Source organism: Lytechinus variegatus, chromosome 6 (genome assembly GCF_018143015.1).
Source record: "Lytechinus variegatus isolate NC3 chromosome 6, Lvar_3.0, whole genome shotgun sequence".
In the NCBI taxonomy this organism is placed as follows: Eukaryota; Metazoa; Echinodermata; class Echinoidea; order Temnopleuroida; family Toxopneustidae; genus Lytechinus; species Lytechinus variegatus.
Window position 1 is genome coordinate 39,949,236 of NC_054745.1, and position 23,996 is coordinate 39,973,231.

The window sequence follows — 23,996 nt, forward strand, 5'->3', positions numbered from 1 at the left end:
TTACTCTATGACGGATTTTCCTCAAACCTTCACCAATATTTTTACTATTTTTTCTGCTATTTTTGCAACAAAGTTTTCTTCAGGGTGAACTTCCCCTTTAAATCCAGCAGGGGCCATTCCTTTAGTGTATGGAATTTACAGCGGATCAATTGTCGTTGGAGTAATTGTCCTGGGGGGTGTTTCACAAAGATTTAAGTATGACTTAGGTCGCACTTAAATGTTGACGCGTACATGATATGCAACGCGCAATCGTATTGATCAATACGCAGAAGTGCGCGTCCTCTTGGCATGATCTGACCAATGCTGTCATGCCTTTTATACTACGCGCAACTAGACATTTAAGTGCGACTCTAAGTCATACTTAAATCTTTGTGAAACACCCCCCAGGAGCCAAAATCACGCGCAGTGGAATGGTTTTGAGTGTATGTGGGCGATTCCATGCTAGAAAAATCAGCAATTTTCACAGCATTTTTCAACCCGCTGTCCAAACAAACGAAGAACTTAAATTTGTTTTGTGGTAATCTTAAAGTACTACTGGGTAGACATGCAAAAAAACTGACAACCAACAAAAATATGTTGTTTGTAGGTGAATTAGAGCTTACAATGTTCCGTGTCGTACGGGACATTTCTACGTCCCGTACGACACACAAATTTACTTATAATCTATTTTTTGGTTTTGGTTATTAGTTTTTTCACATGACTACCCACTATAGTTTATCATTGACAAAAAATATTTTATTGCTCAAGCATTCAGCTAGGACACTAGGAGTTGTTGTCAAAATGTCCCGTACGACACGTATGGAATCACCCGTCTGTACGTGTGTTTGTGTGTGTGTGTGTGTGTGCGCGGGGGGGGGGGTACCATGTAAAGAATCACTATCAGATGGTATCTTTGTTGACTTTTTACACGTTTATTGAAAAAAGATGTTGGGGTGGGATTAATCCCCCTTGTTAAGTTCTCACGGGAACTCTGAGTTGACCAAGAAACCTTATAAGTTAGGTTTCTTAGTTCTGTCCCAGGCCTATTTTCATTGTACATGTTATAATAGCAAATCTGCAGTAGCAGCGTCAAGCTACTACCCATTCAATCTAAATAGCTAATTGTAGACTTGTTACAGAATTTGCTCCTGGGTCAATTTCGCTCCGTGCTTAACTTCGTCTCAGATGTACACTGTAAAAAATGAATTTAGCACTTACGGTGCTTGTATAGTGACTGCACTTCGAATATTGAATGTTTAATTCGAATTTAAACTAGATAATCAGCACTCGTAGTGCAGTCACTATACAAGCACCGGAAGTGCTAAATAAGCACTTCATTTTTTCAGTGTAGGGCTATGGTTGTAATATGGTTTTATGTTAGGTTTAGGGTAGGGTATAGTGTTAAACCAAAAGTTCAAGTTTGCCATTCGATTAATGTGTGGAATTTAAAGCGACAAAATGAGAGAAAGGGGAAACTCAAAGATTTCATTCAGAATCGCGCAGGTTTCACTATAAAGATACACAATAAGTACTACAGATTTAAATTCTATTCATTTAGAGGGATGATCCAGGCTGGAAATATTCATATCTCAATAAATGGAGTGAAGTTCACAAAGCAAAATGCAGAAAATTTGATCAAAATCATAAAAGTTATTCAATTTCAAGATTTGTATTATTCCGGTGAAGCAGTTCTAGGCATGTCTTTATGGATATTCATTAGGTGGGCTGATGAGGTATATCCGCACTTGTTCTTTTATACTTTATTGATTGAAAATAAAGTTTATTTGAAAATTTTCTACCAATAACTAAAACTAAAGTGCATTAGTTAAGTTGCCGCAAATTATTTCATCATAATACAGACACATCAATTATACATGTATGAAGAAATGAAACATATATGATTTCATGTAATAACATAAGAAATAGGGAAGTGGGGATGTGACATCATCAGCACATCTAATGAATATTCATGACGATGTGCATATTAATGTTTTCACCAAAATAGTGATAATGTTTAAACTTCAATAACTTCGTAATTTGTTATCCGATTTTGATGAAATTTTCTGCATTTTGCTCTGTGAATTTTACTCTATTTATTTAGATAAATATTTTTAAATACTTAGGCCGTTATACCATGCTTATCTGTCTGCGATTATCAACGGGATGAAGAGTAAGAAAACCATCGTATCGACCGCTGCGATGAACATAAATGAAGCGTTGAAAGAGCCTGTTGCGTCTGCCACGTAACCTATGTAAAGAACGATAAAGAACATTTTAAATCTGTGACATGCACTGTTAAAAAACCCGTGATTTTACAGAAAAAAGAAGAATTTGCAGAAAGCAATAACAAAATCATAAAAACAGGACTCTTTCTTCAGTTTCTGCAACAGGTCTGTTTAAAAGGCAAAAAGGGGGTTTATTTAATGAAATTTGTAAGATTTGATATACCAAATACTAACTTCCTGTAAGATTACGCAATCTGGTAAGATTACAAGTGTTATCGAGACTCTGCTGCAGGAACTTCTTTTATTTTAACGATACATTTTCTAACAGTATATGATGCATAAACATATGTGACAATGTCATCAGATTAAGCGGTGAGTGATTGGTTCCATGGGGGGGGGGGGGGGTCAAATATACTGCTGCAGACATGTGTGATAAAAAAAGCGCGTTTGAAGGTTTTTTTTTCAGTTTTGGACGCAGGCCGCGTGTGCACTCGTTAACGGTTTCAAAAACACTATTTTTTATAGGTGGTTTTGAAAGACTGGTTAATGTTTAATCGCGTGGTCAAGCGTATTCACTGTATGTTTTTTCAAAAAAATTTTTTAAGACAATCCAAAAGATTTTAAGGGAGGCCCTATGTTTTTCCCCAATCTTTTCCTCGGGGTTTTTCCCCCTCGTTTCTGAAAAGTGTTCGGGCCCGAGACAAAACTTGTTTAGGGGGCGTACTTCTGGAGAAAACTTGTTTAGGGACCAAAAAGTGTAAATAAATCCCGCGAAAAACTTGTTTAGGGAAACATCTTGCACACGGTGAAAAACTCGTGGGGGGGGGTGTTTGGAAATAATTTGGTCAATGCACGCATGTGTACATCAACACATTTGACTGCCCCCCCCCCCCGGTTTGATTGTGGAATTGTAGATGACGTCACTGCAAAAGTGCATCGCGCAGAATGATGTATTTAATGTTATGCTACTATTTGAAAACGGCGATATAATGTAAAAATAAACACACACACAAAACAAAGCCCCAAAAACAACAACAACGCGCAAAATTACCCTGATAAAAGTGATTTTGTTAATGGTGTTTAATTATGGTATAGGTAATAGGGTCATGTTTGTGTGTGTGTGTGGGCGCCCGTGTGGGTGTATGATTTTTGTGTGGGCGTGTGTGTGTATACATATGTGGGAAGGAGTACATTTTCTTATAAATGTAGTTCATAACAGGACGTACAAGGGACAGGAAGTCTTACCAGTTAAGGAAGATCCCAGAAAGGCTCCAACACCAAACGCAATTTCGGAAGACGCCAGTATGACCGGAAACTCGGAGAGAGGGGCTCGGTCCTTGCAAATGACCAATACCAGGATGTTCCGCTCGGCAATCGTCAGTGACGTAACAAACGAAGTCACGATCTTTATCGCAAAATTAGAGACAGAAATGTCCACAAGAAGTGACGCTATATTGAGGAAAGTCAGGAAAAGAAACGAGGACTGCCCTGGTATGGGTATATACTTCAGAATCACCCCGCTGAAGCAGCGTCCGATAAAAGCAGCAGTTGCTGCTGCGTAAGCGACACACAAAGCCTTGGAAGTAGGGACGCCAAGAGCGACCGCGCGTGGGATGAGAAAGGAGTACCAACCACCGTTCATTGTAGCGAATACCAGAGTAACTAGCATAAGAAGGATCATCCAACGATCCTGATTGTAAATGGAGTTGGTAAAGATTTGGCAACCATCGACGTACAGTTTGGAACAGTCTGTTCGGCCGATGATGGGTAAACCTGACCACGGCTTATCACCCGTTTTCTTAATGTGTCGCCGCGAAGGGGATTCTAGCATCAAAGATGTTTCCCCGTGTGTCTCTTCGTTGATATCTTCCTGCGCGTTGCTTGTTGTACTTTCATCTCGAATGTTAGCAGAGCTTGACCTAACGTTGGTGTGAATGGATCTTACTGGTGCAGACTTGCCCAACTGATGAAGCGATACTGTCTGCTTACTTGAAACCCCACACGTTGATTCCTCGTCGATCGTATCCAAGAGCTCTTCCGTCATCCGATCAGGGCTATGTGGGATTCTATGACCAACCATTTCGTCCTCCACTTCCTCGAAGTCCACCATCAAAGCCAAAGGTATCAGATGTGCCATGATGCCTCCCATGATCAGTAAGGACCCTCTCCAGCCGTAGATACCCATCAGGTAATCAGCAAGTAGTGGCACGAGGGCCATTCCGAAGGCATATCCTGATTTGCCAATGCCGTAGAAGACTCCAAAGGCATCGCCAGACTGGCTACTCAAGGTTATCACCATACTAATGGAAATGATGTTTGAACCCATTCCTGAAGCGAAAACAAAAGAATGCACACACATGAAAAATACTTCTATATTTCCTACTTAATTTTCTACAAAGTTCCCGAATGCAAGATAAAACGAGACCGAAGAGTTATTTTGATCCTACCTTTTCTTGGTAGTGTCAGAAGAGAGTTATTTCGTAAAAGAGATTACAGCTAGTTCGTGAGTATTCATGAACACGAATAGTAAAAAATATTAACGAATTTGCATCAGCTCGAGTAACTCGCCAGTGTGGCCAAAGTAGCAATGGGCCAATATCTCCATTTGCATTGACAAGATTGCGGGTTTAAATCCCAGTAAGTACGCGAAGAAGAAGAAGAAAAAGAAGAAGAAGAAGAAGTAGAAGAAGGAGAAGAAGAAGAAGGAAAAGGGGGATGAGAAGGAGAGAAAGAAGCAGCAGCAGAAGAAGAAGTAGTAGTAGAAGAAGAAGAAAACTCTTGACAAAAACAAACAAAGAGGCAACAGTTTTGAATTGGGGACGTTGTGTTTCCCCAAAATGTAAAACAAAGTATTCTTACTCTTCCCGATATGGACTGCCATTGCTTTAATGATGAGCAATCTTCCCTCTTACTCTACCACCGATCACGATAAACGTACCTGCAATTGAAAGGCAGAGAGCTAGCTCAACGCCATTGGTAACCGTTGATACAAGAAGGAGTCCTCCTGCTGCCAGGATTGCACCTGCCATCACCAGGTATCTTCGTTGGTTTCCATTGAGTCGCTGGTACAGGTATGTCACAGCTGGGCCTGTTGATGGAAGCAAAATTGAGGATTGCCGTGAAATTCCCAATCTTATAAGCACTTCATCCCACCTTTCTCTCTCCGCCCCTTACAATTTCATCATTATTGTTTTTTTTTGAGGGGGGGGGGGTGGTCATCGGAATCGATAAGGGTCTTCTAGTTACCCTTGTGGGCGGTTGGTCATCAGTGTTATTGTCAACTGTACATGAGACTGCACCGTCCAGCATACATAAGATCCAGAACACGGCATTTCGTTGTTGTATTGCTCATAGAAAAAAAAGATGCTCAACTAATATTGTTTCAACATTGAATGGGGCAGTTTGGAGAATCACATCAGCTCTATGTGTGTTCACTACTTGACACCACGGATTTCACAGAAGCAGCAAGAGAGCTAATGAACTCCGTGTTGCGTGTCGGGGTCTGAGGCATCGATTATTCAAGAATAGAGACCGCAAGTGGTATGATATCACCATAATTTTTTGGTCGAAGACTCCTGGGGTCGGAGGCGGTTTAGTACCCGGGGGATGGGAGAGGGGGGGGGGGGGCTTGAAACTACCATCTGATCCACACCAAAATTTAAGTATAGTCAATATGAATTTCAAAATTCAGTATTCATTGGGTTAAATTCCAGCCCCTCTCTCATAAGTGATTTCCATTCGTAAGGGTATGATTTCAAACTTGGTGCCACGCACTCCTACCATTTCCAAATAGGAGTAGACCCCCGTATATTTGACACCACCGAACTTTATGACTTTGCTAAATTCTTCGTGAAATGGTCGCTGAAACGAGACTAGCGGTCGAAGAACAGAGCTTAGGAAACCTGGGTGCATGGATGCGAGATCGAGTGACCTCAGTCGCGAGGCCTTTGGATACCAGTTTTTGCTTCTTGCTATGAATTATTCATGAGCATGCCGATGCACCAGTCCACACTTTCAATATAATTCAAAGAATAAAAGACAAAACAAAACATAAGTAGTGAGGGGAGGAGATCATCGACGCTCTCATTTGCATGTCACTGAGTTGTGCATAATATAACACTGTTTTGTGAAAAACAAGTTTACAATGTCATAACTTTCTTATTTTACATCAGATTTTGATGAAATTTTCAGTGTTGTACTTGTTTGAATTTACTCTATTTATTCAAATCAACATTTTTCTGGGGTGGACTTGACCTTCAAGGTCGTCCTGCCCTATCGGCACACCTTGACAGTGGCGTAACTACGGGGAAGGGGTATGGGGTTGGCACGTGTCCCCCCCCCCCCCCACTCCACCATTCGGCTGGCAAAAAAGGGGGATAGGGAGAAAGGGAGAGAGAGACGTAGAGGGAAAAAAGAAATTATTGATTATAATGTTATATTACATTATAATTATGTTATGTTATATTACATTAAAACAAAATCATAATTTTATGAAACATAATTTGATCAGGGCCTATGTCTTCATTGTTCCTGGTGCTCACAATGCCTACTTAACGAGATATATAATCCTGTTGTACTAAAACCTCCCGCTTTCAAGCCTTACACGAAATATATTTAATCGCACTTCGAAATATATTGTTTTATCAAGTGACATATGTTTCTTTCTAATGACTACTTAAAATGATTGTCACATTTTAAGGTCTTGATATGAAACAATTCTGCTCCTGCGTACTTTCGCATTTAGTAGAGGATTTGTGAGATGTCAATTTCTGATCTGAATTTCAAAAATTTTGAGTTTGCGTTTCGCGCTCGCATCATATGGTTATTGAAATACGCATGGTCTTCGTGAATTCCTGCAAAGAAGCCTTAGATTGCCCCTATTCAGGTCTGGTTAGAGAGATGCGTCAGATAATCATGATAACAATGGCTACAAAAATGCTTCATGTCTTTAGATGCATTTCTAACAGAATCAGCATGCACTTTGCTCTTGCCTTAGATGACTATGGTAAGATATGTGTACTCTCAATGGATTCCTGTAGAAAATATTCCTTAAAATATCCCTGTTTGGGTCAATATATACAAAATTTCAGCGCGCGCCTCGCGCTCGCACCATTTGGTTAGTGAAATATACGTATCGTCTTCGTGAATTCCTAGAAACAATGCCTTAAGATGTCCCTCTTCAGGAGTGAATTTCCTAACTTTTCAGCTCGCGCTTCCCGCTCGCAATATCCTTTTAGCGAGATGCGTATGTTGATCATGACTACAAGTGCTTAATGTGTTTAGATTAATATAATTCTAACGAAATTAGATAACCTTTTAGTGTATTCCTAAAACAAAGTCCTTAAAATGTCCTTTAGGGTCAATATATACACAAATTTCAGCTGGCGCTGTGGGCTGGCATTGTTTGTTTAGCGAGACAGGTAGGTATAATGATTAAAAAAGTTGCTTATAAAGTCCCTTTTATGTCCGAATATAAAAAAAATGAATAGATAAAAAAGTCAGCTCGCGCACACTTTATATGATCAGTGACATACATATCAATGACACTGTCCTTAAAATGTCTCTATTAGGTCAGTATACTGTGTCAACTGATCGTGCTCACCAAGTGATTCAATTTTTTTTTGCTGGTACCCCCATTGTCGAGACTCAAGGTACGCCAATTTACCCTGACTTCATCCTGCTCTCGACCCACTCACACTAGTGTGAAGTGTCCCTACCATATCCTAATATGTCTCCTCGTCCTCTCGATCTCTGCTGGTACCTTCGGGGACAGATCTAGGAAATCCCAGACGGGGGCACCGTCTGTTTTTTTTTCTCCCCCTCACTTTTCTTTCATTTTCTCGATCCCTTCCCGCGGCCCTTTTTGTTCTTTTTATTCTATCCCCCCCCCCTTCTCTTCCAAAAGGGAACACGGGCCGGAGGTGCCCCCTTGGATCTGCAACTGGGTACCATAGGCCTATACATTTTTATGAAAATTCACCGTCTATGGGAGCATCGACTGGAAATGTCTTCTAACATGTCTAAACTTCTAGATAAGGCGTCAGAACATTGTCTCACTGCGATACTCTGTTGTTCCCACACACACATGACACAGGAAACTGCAAGTTGTTAGTTTTTTAATTCAAATATGCTTACCGGGGCCGAATGCTAAGGCATCAAATAACCCAAGTGCCAGTCCAGCACTGGTTCGGTTAAGATTTAAATTCCGTTCCATGTCAGGTAAACAGACACCAATGGCTTTGATCGTTCCAAGAAGATAGCACGTTTGCAGAAAGAGAACCGGGGTTGATTTTAGGGACTTTCTATTTTGAAAAATCGAACAAATTTCCATTTTTAATTTTCCACCAGTGAGGCACCGGGTTCGAGCATAGATTGTGAGGAGGCAATAAAGCATTTCATGGTCCCAATGGTCTGGGGACAATAGTGACTCTATTTGCTTGTGCATGCTGGGCCCATTCATTTCTTTGTCATAGTTGATGCTGGGTATACGCTATGTCAAAGCACAATGATGTATTATGAATAGACCGGTTCGTAGTTACTTCATGAACAATTTTGGCCAAATGACCTTTCATTTCTATCATTGAATTGACCAGGTGACTAGAATAGCATACCAATGAACACTATATGAAGGTATTTGTTGCATTCCTACTTTGAATGCATATCACATCATGTACTTGGTAAATGTACAATGTAGGGGAAGGCGGGGTAAGTTGTGACAGTTTTTGCTTTTTGCATGTTAGAATTGATATGATTAATAATCTTGTCGAAATAAGTACCTTGCCTTGAAATTTAATTCTTCTGAAATATTTTCCACCTATATATAACTTTCTATCCCCACACTGGAAGTCATCGTGACCTTTGAAAAAAACGATGTCAAATGGCTCAACTTGCCCCATATATGGGGTAAGTTTGAGCCACCTTCTGGGGTAAGTTGAGCCACAAAAACTATGTACAAAATGTATGGGGGAGAACCAGCATGTCAATTTTTTGTTTAAAGTCTTTTCACTTGCTAATTCTCTATAAATACTAACATCCTGTAAAAGGAAAAGAGCAGTCATGTAAATTTGCTCCTTCAGCCTGCATTTCAATCGATTTTTATGGTTTGTTTGTTTTTTAAGATACATTACCATAGGAATTACCATGGCTCAACTTTTGGCTCAACTTACCCCAGTCCGAACTTAGTGCGATAATTTTGTATCCACACATTTATTATGCATCCATCATATAAAAGACTATGACAAGAATGAAGATCCATACCTGGACTAATAATGTTGTTATCATGTCTTTATTATATTTAAAGACGTGTGTGTTTATAAAGCACTTATCTATTTCACACTCTTTTTTATTTTTTTGGCTGAAATTCATATTTTTCCCTCTAAAAAAACTACTTTTTGTTTCAAAGTTGGAAACAATGTGGTGGGGTTAGGGGTTATGCTATGGGTCATCAATACATGACACCACCACAATGTCTGACTCATTCATTATTGGCCTGGGGCTGGTGGCTCAACTTGCCCCTATGCTCAACTTACCCCGCCTTCCCCTACTTGGCCAACTGTGAAATATCAGTCGTTCGTGGAGGCATTGATTTTTTTGGATATAAATGAAAACCACAATTCAAAAGAATAATCAAGACATCAAAGTTGGTGCTTATCTCATATTGTACACCACCATGTCACTTTAGTACAAATGACCTTCCTCTGATCATGCGTAGAATCTTTTGATCACGCGCAGAAAGGAACTACGAACTGGCTTGTAACTCTATGGAAATCCATCGGAAATAGGCAAAATTTTCTTTGTAAACAATAATAAATAATAATTAACATCATTTATATAGCTCTTATCACAAATAATGTCTTTAAGTGCTTAAGGAAAATAAATAGGAAGACAAATTACATTTCAGCTAAAATTAAATTATACATGTTGACAGTTGAAAGTAGACAGTTGAAGCTGCGTATATGCCAAGGACGATCTATTTAACGAGAAGGTGAGTTTTTAACATAGATTTGAATTTGTCAGTTGAGTCTGCTTGTTTTATGCTCTGAGGTAGGTTGTTCCAAACTTGAGGGGATGCTGAACAAAAAGATCGATAACCATAAGACTGGGTGTTGATGGCAGAGCATTCTATATCAGTACCATCAAAAGAAATATCGCCGATTGGACTACAAGTCCTATGCCTGCTCACAAAGTGCAAACGTTCTGTTTTACGTTCATTTAACTTTAATCCATTCTGTATGGACCCATTCTTAATGTCTGTAAAACATGCACTGAGTCTTTGTAGCGCCACAGCATGGTCCTCCTTCTTCAACACTAGGTAAATTTGAGTGTCATCCGCATAAGTCATACATGATATGTCATGGTGTTTGATGACATCCTCTAATGGAGATGAGAAGAGTGTAAATGCTATCGGACCGATGACGGACCCTTGAGGTACTCCGAAGTTAGAAGAGCTGACAATCGATTCAGAGCCATTAATAAAAACAGACTTGGTTCTGTTAGCGAGGTAAGAACGAAACCATTCCAGGGCTGAGTTCTCAAGTCCCAATCTTTCATGTAAACGACTTCGAAGGGCATCATGACTCACCGTGTCAAAGGCTGCAGAATAGTCCAACAGCAACAGAATCGCTTCATCGCCTTAATCGAGGAAAAGAAGGATATCGTTCAAAACTGTTAGCAAGGTATGATGCGGTCGGTATCTTGACTGCTTCTCAGAATAAAGATTATGCTCAGACAAATAAGCCTGGAATTGTTTTAACACAAGTCTCTCTACAGTCTTTCCCAGGAACTGAAGATTGGAGACATGTCTGTAGCTCTTTAGATCATCAGAACTCAGTTTTGTGGACTTCAAGAGTGGAGTGGTGTTACATGAGCATGCTTGAGAGAATCAGGAGAATGACCATTGCCGAGGGAAGCATTCACAATAGCTGTTATAACAGGAGTTAACTCATTAATTAAGTTGTTAAGTAGCTAAGTAGGTTTTGGGTTGAGTCGGGTGGAAGTTGAACGAGATTCTTTGATAGCTCTGTGAACTTGGCCCTGTGTTACAAGAGAAAAAGCATTAAACCGATGACGAGTGCTTCGAAAATTGACGTGGTCGAGATTGCTTGATGGTAGACTCTCAAGGGACCTGAAAAGGACATCAATCTTCGCGCTGAAGAAATTTGGAAAACGATCAGCAAGAGATCGATGTTGGTCATCATCTGATGGTAGGATGTTCCTTGCTGAGGTAGAAGACAAACGATCAACTCTTTGAAAAAGTTGATGAGCATCACAATCGTCAAGTTGTTCAGAGTAATACTCTGCTTTAGCCTCGGCAAGTTGGTTGCTATAGAGACGACATTCATCTTTCAGGATCTAGCGGTCGATTTCTGCTCTGGAGTGTCGATATCTTCTCTCAAGTCGTCTAACTCTCTGCTTACTTTTCCGAAGATCGTCAGTGAACCAACGTGAGTGAGGCCTAGCAGTTACACATCTAGTAATCAGAGGGGCATGCTTATCGAGTAGAGCTTGTAGTACCCTGTTATACTGAACAACCTGCTGTTCAAGGTCATAAGAAGGTGATCTGTAAAGTTCAGATTTTAGAATGTCCTCACGGAAAGCTTGGATGTCAATGTCTTTCAGTTTGCGAAAACTGATCTCAATTTTTATTGAATCCGGCTTCTTGATGTTAAGTTGGCAGCTGACAGATAAGTCGTCAGAAGGAAGAAAGTTTAATGATGAGACATTAGAAATCACATCACCAGATGCTCTTGTAAGAATCAAGTCCAAAGTATGACCCCTTCTGATGTGTAGGAAAGTCAATGTGCTGGATCAAGTTGACAGACGAAATCAGGACCAGAAACAAAATTGCCTCTCGGTCTCTATCATCGTTGACATGAAAATTAAAGTTGCCGCAGATCACAAGATGGTTGGGTTCAGAAGCCAGTACTTCAAGAAAAGTAGCAAATTCATCAAGAAAGATGGAAGATGTTGATCGTCGATCTATAGTTCTCTGTGGTCTGTAGATCACCACCAGGCGAAAAGGCTTTTCATGTTCAGCTGAAATGAGATTATTGAGATATTCAAACGATTCAAGAGTCCTTTCCAAGAATGGTGAAATTTCGATGAAGGCATACACCGACACCACCACCCGATCTCTTTATTCTTAGTGAGCTAATGAACTGGTGAGGTGGGAGGTCGTTGGAGAAATCAGAAAGATAAACAAAGGCGAACGGACCAAATTTTCGAGAAAACGATGAATGTATAAATATGCATCATATTAATATTTTTTTTTCAACAAAAATGTATTTTAGATGGGGTCATTGATGGCTCTCTATAGTTTCGATCGGCAGATCAATCCAAACTCATTGTAAGCTTAACGGCCGCGTTCCCCGGGAGATATAGTGATTGGCGACCAGCTTCGTAGATTTTTTTTTGCAACACACACAATCTATTAAAAAAAATCCGTCAAACCACAATGAACAGCTGTTCATGAATAGCCGTCCCGCGAAATTATTTTTTTCCATCGCAGTTCCACCTCCCAATATGAATATTCATGACATTCGTCTTCGGAATAAGATTATGCATGCGCGAAGACGCTGGACATGAATATTCAGTATTGGGTCCGGAACTGCGGTGGGAAAAATAATTTTGTGGGGCGGCTATAATCGTCGTAAGATTCTGCGCTGTCCATAAATTGCAAATATTTCGTTGTCTGGTCAGGAGTTCATGATTGTGTTGTGTTCATTCACCGATTTTCGACAAGGGCTGCTTTGTAAGTCATGAAGTGCTTTTTCACAATAGATTTTCTATGTTGGAGCGTTGTGGCCCACTGGATAAGTCTTCTGACTTTGAAACAGAGGGTCGTGGGTTCGAATCCCAGCCATATGGCGCGTAATTTCCTTCAGCAAGAAACTTATCCACATTGTGCTGCACTCGACCCAGGTGAGGTAAATGGGTACCCGACAGGATTAATTCCTTGAATGCACGAGCGCTAAAAGGCAGCTCGAGCTAAAGCCGGGTTAATAATAATGATAACACCGCGCCTCGGAATAGAATATTTCTAGATAGATGGCGCTATACAAATGCCTATTATTATTATCATTATTATGTTGTATAATCAACCCCCGTCGAGTTTTACGAAAAACATCCTATTATGGAAAGGCAGGGAGAGAGAGAGAGAGAAAATTATGTATATTTATATGTAGAGGGGGGGGGGTATAGTTATTAGAAAGGGGAGGGGTATGTAATAGTTTGTCTTGGATTTTCGTTTTGTTTTGGAATTGTATTTATTAAATCATTCAGTTCAAAATCATTGTAACGATTCATTGCAAAATGTTAAAATGTCACTAAACTCATTGTTCACATTAGTCCAAAAATTATTCATAATACAATTAATTTTGCAAAATATCATAGTATTTTGACAAATTTATACAGGCGGATATTTTTCGTAACAAAAAAAGTAAATATTGGCTGTTTGTAACCAATAGAAGTTCACCAAATCTTAATTTAATAGTTATGCAAAAAAGTGATTGCCCGACGTTAATGAAACTGAATGAATTTTATAATAAGAAACAAATGCGCCACTTCCCACTCACGCTAATATACCGACCCCCCCCCCCCCCACACACACACACAGACCAGACACACACACAAAAAAATGATATAGAGTGTTCGGTTTGCAGTCAATTGCGTTAATGGTGTAACTCCATCTGTAATGACATCATGGTCATGGACATAATCCCTGCACGGAAAAGGCAAGAAGAGAAATTCATGCATACCTGTTCGTGTGCTCAAAGTTCACGTTAACAAAAGTACATTATCTTTCCTACTGTTGAGGGTATTCGACGATCATCTTATCATAATAACGACCTTTAGAATGGTCATTATTATAATAATAATACGTGAAATGACTCGCGTAAACACAACGGAGAAAACCTTTCTATCGGAGCACACACGAACAGAGCTCGAAACTGCATTCCAAAGAGGTGCGTACAGACCACTATATTTTTTGTAATATGCAAGAATTTATCGATTATATTACTGGATTATTATATGATTTATATTGCTAAAGTTACACCAACGAAACACCAAACCAGCAGCTGGTATGTCATTGGAACTATTATAATAGCTTTGGCCGGCCCGGCCCAGAGTCTATTTCGCCTGTGCAACTCTAGTTAAATGTCTCTACTAGTGTAATCAAGAAACAAAATAAATTGAGTAGTGTATGGTGTGCATAAACTTGAAGTTGGGCTATAGAAGGACTAGGGGAAGGGGGGGGGGGGGTATTCTGACACTGATTGTATGATTGATTGATTTATTGATTGATTGAGTGATTGATTAATTGATTGCATGAATGATTGATTGATTGAGTGAGTGATTGATTGAGTGATTGATTGAGTGATTAAATGAATGATTGATTGATTTATTGAAGGGGGGGGGGGGTATTCTGACACTGATTGCATGATTGATTGGTTGATTGATTAATCGATTGGATGATTAATTGATAGGATAACTGATTGATTGATTGACTGATTGATTGATTGGATGATTGATTGGATGATTAATGGGATGATTGATTGATTGGATGATTGAGTGATTGGATGATTGATTGAATGGATGATTGATTGGATGATTGATTGATTGAATGATTGATTGGATGATTGCTTGGACGATTGATTGGAAGATTGATTGATGGGATGATTGATTATATGATTGATTGATTGATTGGATGATTGATTGATTGACTGACTGATTAATTGACTGATTCTGATTGACTAATTGGTTGATTGACTGACTGATTGATTGAATCTAATTCGCTTCAAATTTTCAGCAATAAAACATAATACTATGTTATATAAAATGTAAAACCGGTGGAACGATGTTGGAACTTCCTGTAAAGAGAAAGTTCTTATAAGGTTCCCTGAATAAATGAACAACTTGACATCTTCATATGCAACACAATATATATGTATGTATATATATATATATATATATATATATATATATATATGTGTGTGTGTGTGTGTGTGTGTGTGTGTGTGTGAGAGGGTGTGTGTGCGAGGGTGTGTCGGTGTGTGTGTGTAAATAGCGTAAATTTGCATTGGCAGCGTATGTGTGACTGACAGAAGTAGAGAGGCTGCGAGATGTAGCAAAATGTTCAATTCCTTTAATTTCGAAGCTTTCTATCAATTTTATTGGTCTTTGTCAGGGCTTTGGAGACGCAAAATGATAAAAATCATAGGCAAATAATAACGAAATGCATCTATTGATTCAATTTTTTGATATTTTATTTCACTTGTTTATTTATTCGATTATTTGCTATGTTCTTTTTTTTGGGGGGGGGTGTTATGTTTTAACCATTCATTCGAGGGCCAAAAAAAAAATCTTAAACAACCCATTTTAAATTCAATATTTAATTATCAATAATTGAAGCCTGGATGTTTAAAACTGTAAACAATTGTTTAAACTGTATAGTGTGAGTTGTTTAAACAACTACTGTGCGATTCACATTGTAGACAGTGTTGTTTAAAACATTTTAAACAGTATTTGTTCTCGACTGACCTCTACTACAGCCATGACAGTATATTGTGTCCTCTTTAAACTTCAGGTGCTATTGTATAATAAAAAGTTATTATTAATGTACTAAAAGTAGTGTTTATATACTCAATCCTAGGATGGGAGGAAGCTTTGGCACTCCGCCTCGGTTACCCGACATTGACTTCGGAGGGAAGACCGTAATCGTAACCGGTGCAAATACAGGTAAGTTATATGGGTTATATTCAATATTAAAAGTAGAAACTCAAATTACTATTTACACTACTTCGGAGCAAAGACCGCATTCATAACCACGGTCAAACACTGGCAGGTTATATGTTTGAATTGAAAGCTCATGATAATGCTGAAGATTATTATCGATATGACAGTTTAAGTTTGAACTATATATATATATATATATATATATATATATATATATATATATATATATATATATATATATACTGTATATATATATATATATATATATACATATATGTAGATTTTGTATTTCAGTTGAATAATTTTCTGTGGCTCCTAAATAAAGACGTGTTCGCCCAATTCAACATATTCAATCGAACTATATTTTTTTCAAAATAAAGGAATCGGCTATGAGACTGCGAAGGCGCTTGCCCAGATGGGGTCAAAGGTCATATTAGCGTGCCGTTCTGAAGTAAAAGCAAATGAGGTATGGATTAGTAGTATGCATGAATTACATTTTCGTTGCTCTTCATTTTCGGAATGGCATTCTGTACAAGAATTCACAAACTGAAACTGAAAGAGCTGAAAAGAAAAGTGGTTGCTGTTTTCACTGACATAATGTTTCTAGGTTAATTTTTTTCATCACAATGTTAATATATATGTATATATATATATATATATATTGTAAAGAAATACATGAATTTTCTCTTTCAGTTGAATAATTTTCTGTGGCTCCTAAATAAAGACGTGTTCGCCCAACTCTGTGGTCTAGTGGTTAAGGCAGCTGGGGGCCCGGGTTCGATTCCCGCCAGAGACATTTTTTCGGCATCACCAATTTTTTCCAAAGGGTAGATAGCTCTGGGGAACCTTGATTTAAGCTACGCCTACCATTGTTCTCTTCATCCATTTCTTTACAATATTTAAATAAAAAAGAGTTGTCAAAAGCTGTTGTACATGTAAAGCTTTACACATATGTATATATATATATATATATATATATATCTATATATATATATATGTATATATATATATATATGTATATTTATTTATATATATATATATATATATATATATATATATATATATATATATATATATATATATATATATATATATATATATATATATATATGTTTATATATAAACACAATATAGCTTCGAATGCGGGGGGGGGGACCCGGAACAAAGGGCGTTTCATTGAACGATCGATTCCTCCCTTTGAAACTTTTGTTTAACTACTTAAAACTTAGAGCTAGCATGCATGAAATATTTATCAGTCCGTAGGATTGAGTAAATCCAGTAGAATACCGTAGAGACCACTCTCTCCAAAGAAAACTAATTAATTAATTAATAAGTTATGTTCCTAGTATATTTGAAATACTATACTAGAATATAGCACGCTTAAATAATACACCTGTGCACTCAATGATTGCATTTACAAGACTGATTTACTCAGGGCCATTTCAGCATCTTACTTGTAGTATCTATACAGTGTACTACACTGTAAAAATTGTGGTGTTAAAACTGACACCAATTGGTGCTAATAGAGGACCAAACCCTGAGGTGTTAAAATTACACCTTAAAGATTGAACATAACACCAAAGAGTGTAAATGTAACAACCAAAGGTGTTGTAATAACACCTATAGGTGTAAAACTAACACCACCAATTTAACACCGGTGTAAAATAACTGGCGTGGTCCTCTATGTACACCGGTTAACACCACATTTTTTGCTGTGTATAGAGGTGAATACAAAGAGTTCTTTGTCAGGGGAGATGGAAAGCAGGGAAGCAGTAGAAGTGAAAGATAAGAGATGAAAGTATTGTCTTAGAAACGAGACCTTTGCAGTAAGGTGAATATCTCTAATAAATACTCATTTTCATTACATTTCTTATTGATTCGACAGGCCTTACAACGAATGAAAGACGAGCACGGCAAAGAGAAATCTTCGCAGAATGACGCAAGGATATGTATCAAGGTTGTAAACAACAGACGTAGAGGGCGTTACACACGGCCAGTGTGTCGGCCCTCTACGTTGGTTGGTTGTAAATACAATTTGTTGTTCACTTCAATTTCCCATTTCATCTCCGAAACAAAATTAAGCGAAATTACCCGGTAGTTCTTTGTAATGATCCAATTGTGCGTCAATGGAGGTGAAGATGATCTTTTTATTAAATCGTAATTAACTTTTCGAATTGGTGCACCAAAGGTTAAAGTCCATCAAAATAAAGCTTTGCTAATGGTCAGTACTGTTAATATTTTGATATTTCAAGGTTAAAATTTTCTTACCGTTAAAATCCAAATATCTGCGTTTTTCAGTCGTTACATAATTTTTGCATCTAACGCAGTATTTTGATAGTGTTGTTAAATTTTATCTACAACCACCCCTTTAGCATTTGTTTGACTAATTTATTGGTTGGATTTAAGAAAGTTAGAACAAACGATTACATCGTGATTTAGCCCGTCATTTTGCTTGAGCATGTTGAGTAGGGGTTAATGGTTAAAAACGCCAATTATTCCATTTTCATTCAGGCGCCCGGTCGAAAGAAACTGTGAAATAAATTGTCAATTTATCAAATAAAACAAGGTATTTCAATATTTTTTTGCACAAAACAGGCAGAAGATCTGGATGTAGAATTCATGACCCTTGACCTCGGGTCATTAGCAAGTACTATGACGTTTGTCGAGGAGTACAAGACTAAGGGATATCCTCTCCACGTGCTCATATGCAACGCTGGAATGGGATGGGGACCAGATGGTACGTGTTAATCGCCAAAATCGCCATCCATCCTTATTTTGAATTTATACAAAGCAGTGATGTGGAAATGGGAGATTTGATGATGCCTTAAAAATACCATTTCTCTTGTGCGATTATACCGATTTTATCATATAAAAATGCAATATTCAAAATGTAGTTGACGAGTTGTAAACAACTATCCACAATACACAGTATGTACGTGTTCTTTTCCTGAAGCCCCTGCATAATACTGATATAATGCTTAAAACCATATTTAGTTTTTTTGTAATTGGAATCAGATTTTGCCGAAATCTTAAGCGTGCCGATTCTTTTTTTAATTTTCTTCATCATATTTATTGATATTAATGAATTAATATCATATTGTTTTTTGTAATTATCAGGGAAGTAATCGATTCGCCCCTAATTCAATCAAATCTGCTACCGTGTGACACGTCCGTGTCCATTCCTCTTCCAGAGCCGACTGCAGACGGATTCAAAGTTTACTTCCGGGTCAACGATCTCTCATAATTTCTCTTCTTATTCTTCATGTACTTCTCTTTCAGAGCCGACAGCAGACGGATTCGAGATTCATTTCCAGGTTAACTATCTCTCTCACTTCCTGCTTATACTTCATTTACTTCCGGTTATGAAGTCAACTGGTATCGATACACGGATTGTTCTGATATCGTCTTTAATGTATCGGAATTCAAAGTGGGATCCGAAAGACTTGCAATGCTTCAATGAGAAAGATAAGATGATAATTTATGGGACAACGAAACTATACCAGGCAAGTAGTGTATGTTTCCGTGATATCAAAATGGTTTCTCTTGAATTAGTGTTTTTTTTAGATACAATAGTTGGTACGTTGCGGTCTAGTGGTTAAGACTCTCGTCTTTCAATCTGAGGGACATGGGTTCGATTCCCAGCCATGGTATGCTTTCATTTAAAAGGAAAATAGGTTGATAGGTTGACTAGCTTAGCCGGGGGTAATAAAGGAGCGCCTTGAGCACCTAAAAGGTAGATAAACGTATGCCTTACAAGTTCTATATCATTATTTAATGAAAATTTATTTATTTATTTGAAATATTCAAAAGAAGGGTAGCTCAATCAGCAACAAGCTGGTTTTCGTTGAGGCCCTTTGTGAATAAACACAAATATAGAATATGGTAACAACGAAAACAATACATACAAATGAAAATGGTTCGACAAAGAGCTAAATGTCGTTCTGTCTACTCTTCACCAGGTGGGTGTTTCGTAAAGCTGTTCGTAAGATAATAGCGACTTTAAGAACGACTGGTGATCCTGTCTTGTAAGTGGTAAATGGTATATTCATTGGCGATGGTTTGCGCGTAAGAAAGGATCACCAGTCGTTCTTAACTTGAAGTCGCTCTTTAACTTACGGACAGCTTTATGAAACGGCCCCTGGTATAATATCAATTTAGTTTTATATTTATTTTGTCTTTTTAACTTTCGAAAGGGGCTTCATAATTTTCCCAAGGAAAATTTAACAAGCCCCCCACAATAAGGTTTCACCCAATATAGAAGTTCATTTCTTCCACGAGAAAATTTGGCAAGCAAGCAAACAAAAATAATTAAAAATAAAAGATAATCACTTGAATTGCTTTTAGACTGTTTTTGAATAGGATTAGAGCATATGAGATGAGACAAAAATTGAAACTAGACGAAGAGGGTATATAGGAAAGTTAATTACCGGTTATTTATATATATATATATATATATATATATATGATATCTTTTTCAGTAGATCATGCAGATGTTCTGTCTGGCAAGAAGACTAGAGGGGTCAAAGGTCAGCGTGTTTTCGGTACATCCGGGTATGGTTGATACAGAGTTCAACGCACGCCCAGGTCAACCAATCACAAGAGGGAGCAGAGTTTTCCTGAGGGCAACAAAGTCATTAAGTACGTAGGTAATGTATAAACCCAGTGTCCTTCCAGCGTAAAACATCAGATAAGTAGGAGAGTAGAAAGAAGTAGCAATTATAGTAGTAATAGTACTACTATACTAGTAGTAGAATTCATTAAGTAGTAGTAGTAGTAGTAGTAGTATCTATAGTGTGCTTTTATTCAGTAAATACTACTCTTTCAGTTATTACATTACATTTTCTTCTAGAAAATAACAAATACTTGATATAATTGCATTAATTAATCTGTTTTTTTTACAGGAATGATTAGGACGCCTTTCGACGGGGCTTTGACTGGACTTCATGCCGCTGCTAACCCGGCATATGATTCTAAAACGGCGCTCTATTTCGCGAGCTCCAGGCCGCGAAATCTTACTGCTTTACCCAGGTAAAAGGTGATTTTATGTTTAACCGATCTGCATGAAATACTATTCTTGAAAAAAAAACACACGCACGCACACACCCTCAAACAGAACAGATGCCGAAAAACATCAAGAGATATAAAATGAAACAAACATGCTTACATATCATTATGTATACTTCACCATAATGTCTTTTAAATCTTTATAGACTTGACAGGATTATTTGAAATAAGTATCACATTTTGTTCTTCCAAAACACCCCAACAAAAACGTAAAAAGAGGAAGAGAGAAAAAAAGGTTATTCTCATTACTTACGATGCGACTACTTTAGCTTCCTGAAGAGTAGTCCTTATCCGAAGTAACACCCAATTCGTTCAAATTCAGCACCACTTATTTTTTATAAAGTGTATTTGATGGGTATGGGCTCATTGCCCTCCCGGAAATTCAGTGCTGATATCATCAAAGATTATGTTTGTTCTTAGTTGACTCAAGAGCTAAAGAGGTAGGCCTAAAACGTACACCAAACACATATTAAAGAAAGAAAGAAAAAAATATATGCTGACGTTTTTTTCTACAAATACATGCTAGTCAATCATTATTACAGCTTTTTTGTAAAGTTTATTATGTTTATTTTCATATTCATAGGGCCGTATTCCGGAGTCACGTTTAACTTCGACCATGGTCTAAATCTGTGCTAAAATTATGGGAAGCCAAAAATGCTTAAAAATGCTTTTATTGTAAAATGAGCTGAGAAATATAACTTCTACTATGAGAGATGCTTTACACAAATGGCTATCCATACATCCAGACCAAAAAAATCTGGCCAGAGTTTGAATTAAACCAGACTTTAGAATACAAGCCGCTATGTCCAGTTTGTTGTGGATCGTATTGTATATACTAAATAGCCTGCATATGCCTTTTTATGTGCTCAGTATGATATCATACCTCAGCACTCATTTTTCTGGATTATTTGTTGTTGATGTTTTTTGGTGTTTTTTTAAGGGCTTACCGTTTAATACTCTCATTTCATTTTTTTACACAGAGACAAGGTAAAGCAGGAGCTTTTATGGGAATACTCTCTCGATTGTCTGAAGGATTATATCACAGAAGATGTGTTAAAGGAATTGAACTGAGTAGAGAAGACCTCACCCACGGTGTCCAATGCATCATATGATTATAGGCCTAGTGTAATTAAAAAGTAACTAAATATTTAATAACACGATTTCTTGAAAGTTTCTGTCCTTTTGGGATACAGGGTGCTATGATATATATATGTATGTATATATATGTATATGTATATATATATATATATATATATACATATATATATATATATATTATATATATATATATATACACACACACATATGTATATGCACATATATATATATACACACACATATCGTGTGTGTACCCCCCCCCCCAAAAAAAAAAAACGATAATAATAATTTGACACCTCAAAATTCCCAATTTAAGGAAAATTATGTCATGAACACATAATTATCATATACAGGAAAGTATGCTTTCCTTAACAATCGATACCATATTTACGTGGTATGTTTTATCGCTTGGATGACCAGGAGGTATTCTTTGCAGAGATGCAAATTTGCGCCAAAGTAATGCATAATTACAATGAGTGAATCCAGATGTCGAGGACGTCATAATATTACAATGGTTGCATTGAAATCTATTTCAAAACATTTTATCTGTAATTTACATAAAAATAGTTTTACAAGCACATTTTAGTATCAATTCACAAGTTAATTTCATTGAAAAGGGATAAGCAAATGTGTTTACTATTCATGTAGGATCATAACATCATTGGCATCTGGATTCATTCATTGCAGTCCCGCCTTACTTTGTTGCAAGTCAAAATTTACATTACTCCAAAGAATACCTACTGATTATCCAAGCGTGGAGATATAATACATGAATATGGTATTGAATTATTTATGAGAAGATACCTTTTCAGGACATATATACTGATTATGCGTTCATGACATGTTTTTACTTAAATTAGGGATTTGTGAGGTGTCAATTTTTTTCTACTCACACGGTACACACACATACATTATCATTATTAACAACTATTAGAAATATGTATGCATTAACTATTTTTATTCTCACTGATATTATTCACCATAAACGATTGATCTGAATGGATACATCAATTTAGTTATGATCCAATGTGTATCTTCAATATTGATTTTCCATAACAAGAATAACAGCTTGTTTGCATCTTCTTTTGGATTAGAAGATTTTAAGCTTAAAATTGTCGAAACTGTATATTTGTAGGGTTTAAGAGGACTCACAAAAACTTGTAATATACGTAGAGTTTAAAATGTGTTATATGTATACATATATATATATATATATATACATACACATACATATATGAAGAGTTTGGTTGCAAAAGAGGTTAGGTACACTTTGGATCATTCAGAGAAAAATTAAATCTTTTATTCTCACTTATTGCAATATTCTTATGAGAGACTGAATTGTCATGTTGTACTACCCTATCATGTGAACATAAAATTGGGTATAAAAGAATTCTGTCTTCCTTTTGTTTCTTATATTTTTTTTCAAACATTATCATTGTGAACCTAACCCCTTTTGGAAGCAAACTGAAATGAATCCAATCTCTTTTGAATAAAAAAGGTGATTTTTCTTAGCCACTTTTATTCACATTTGATGAACAATGGACCTAACCCCTTTCGCAACTGAACCCTTCATATATATACATATATATATATATATATATATACTAATATTATTAATCCTGTCATTTACATGTAATTATTATGTCTTAAGTATATGTCGATATACTACTTTTCATCATGATATACGTTGATTAAAGCTATGCCTACTAGTCTATTTTCCATTTGTTGAGAAGTGTTTAGCTGTGTGTGTGCGTGGATGTGGGTGTCGGTAGGAGTGTGTGGGTGTGTGTTTGGGGGATGGGTAGTTGTAGGGGGTGTGTCTATGTACATTTATATATAAGCATAACTTCACATTTAGGCATGAGGCCTTCATTCTTGTCAGCAACTTTAACAGAC

At 37.3% G+C, this 23,996-nt stretch overlaps 2 protein-coding genes across 2 annotated transcripts; one reads left to right on the forward strand and one right to left on the reverse strand.

Moving 5' to 3' along the window:
* Window positions 1–1,889: 1,889 nt before the first annotated feature.
* Window positions 1,890–8,535, reverse strand: LOC121417815. Its single transcript, XM_041611550.1, has 4 exons — window positions 8,340–8,535; window positions 5,143–5,292; window positions 3,450–4,532; window positions 1,890–2,227 (listed from the first exon to the last, which is right to left on the reverse strand). The coding sequence occupies exons 1-4, from the start codon at window positions 8,533–8,535 to the stop codon at window positions 2,118–2,120; spliced, it is 1,539 nt and encodes a 512-aa protein (XP_041467484.1). The 3' UTR covers window positions 1,890–2,117.
* A 5,622-nt stretch (window positions 8,536–14,157) lies between these two features.
* On the forward strand, window positions 14,158–22,231 carry LOC121417472 (retinol dehydrogenase 14-like). The gene is made up of 9 exons (XM_041611191.1): window positions 14,158–14,167; window positions 15,856–15,941; window positions 16,319–16,404; window positions 17,824–17,895; window positions 18,534–18,675; window positions 19,218–19,441; window positions 20,420–20,576; window positions 20,840–20,966; window positions 21,983–22,231. The coding sequence occupies exons 2-9, from the start codon at window positions 15,857–15,859 to the stop codon at window positions 22,071–22,073; spliced, it is 984 nt and encodes a 327-aa protein (XP_041467125.1). The 5' UTR covers window positions 14,158–14,167; window position 15,856; the 3' UTR covers window positions 22,074–22,231.
* The last annotated feature ends 1,765 nt before the right edge of the window (window positions 22,232–23,996 follow it).

What these genes read in the sequence shown, in the direction of transcription:
- LOC121417815 (XM_041611550.1), bottom strand. Translation starts at nt 8,535, where the DNA reads ATGGAAATTTGTTCGATTTTTCAAAATAGAAAGTCCCTAAAATCAACC. An exon ending in TGCCTTAGCATTCGGCCCCG is followed by an intron (nt 5,293 to 8,339) that starts GTAAGCATATTT and finishes TTCCATCAACAG; the next exon opens with GCCCAGCTGTGACATACCTG. An exon ending in TCTGGGATCTTCCTTAACTG is followed by an intron (nt 2,228 to 3,449) that starts GTAAGACTTCCT and finishes TTCTTTACATAG; the next exon opens with GTTACGTGGCAGACGCAACA.
- LOC121417472 (XM_041611191.1), top strand. Translation starts at nt 15,857, where the DNA reads ATGGGAGGAAGCTTTGGCACTCCGCCTCGGTTACCCGACATTGACTTC. An exon ending in CTGAAGTAAAAGCAAATGAG is followed by an intron (nt 16,405 to 17,823) that starts GTATGGATTAGT and finishes TTGATTCGACAG; the next exon opens with GCCTTACAACGAATGAAAGA. An exon ending in GAGGGCAACAAAGTCATTAA is followed by an intron (nt 20,577 to 20,839) that starts GTACGTAGGTAA and finishes TTTTTTTTACAG; the next exon opens with GAATGATTAGGACGCCTTTC.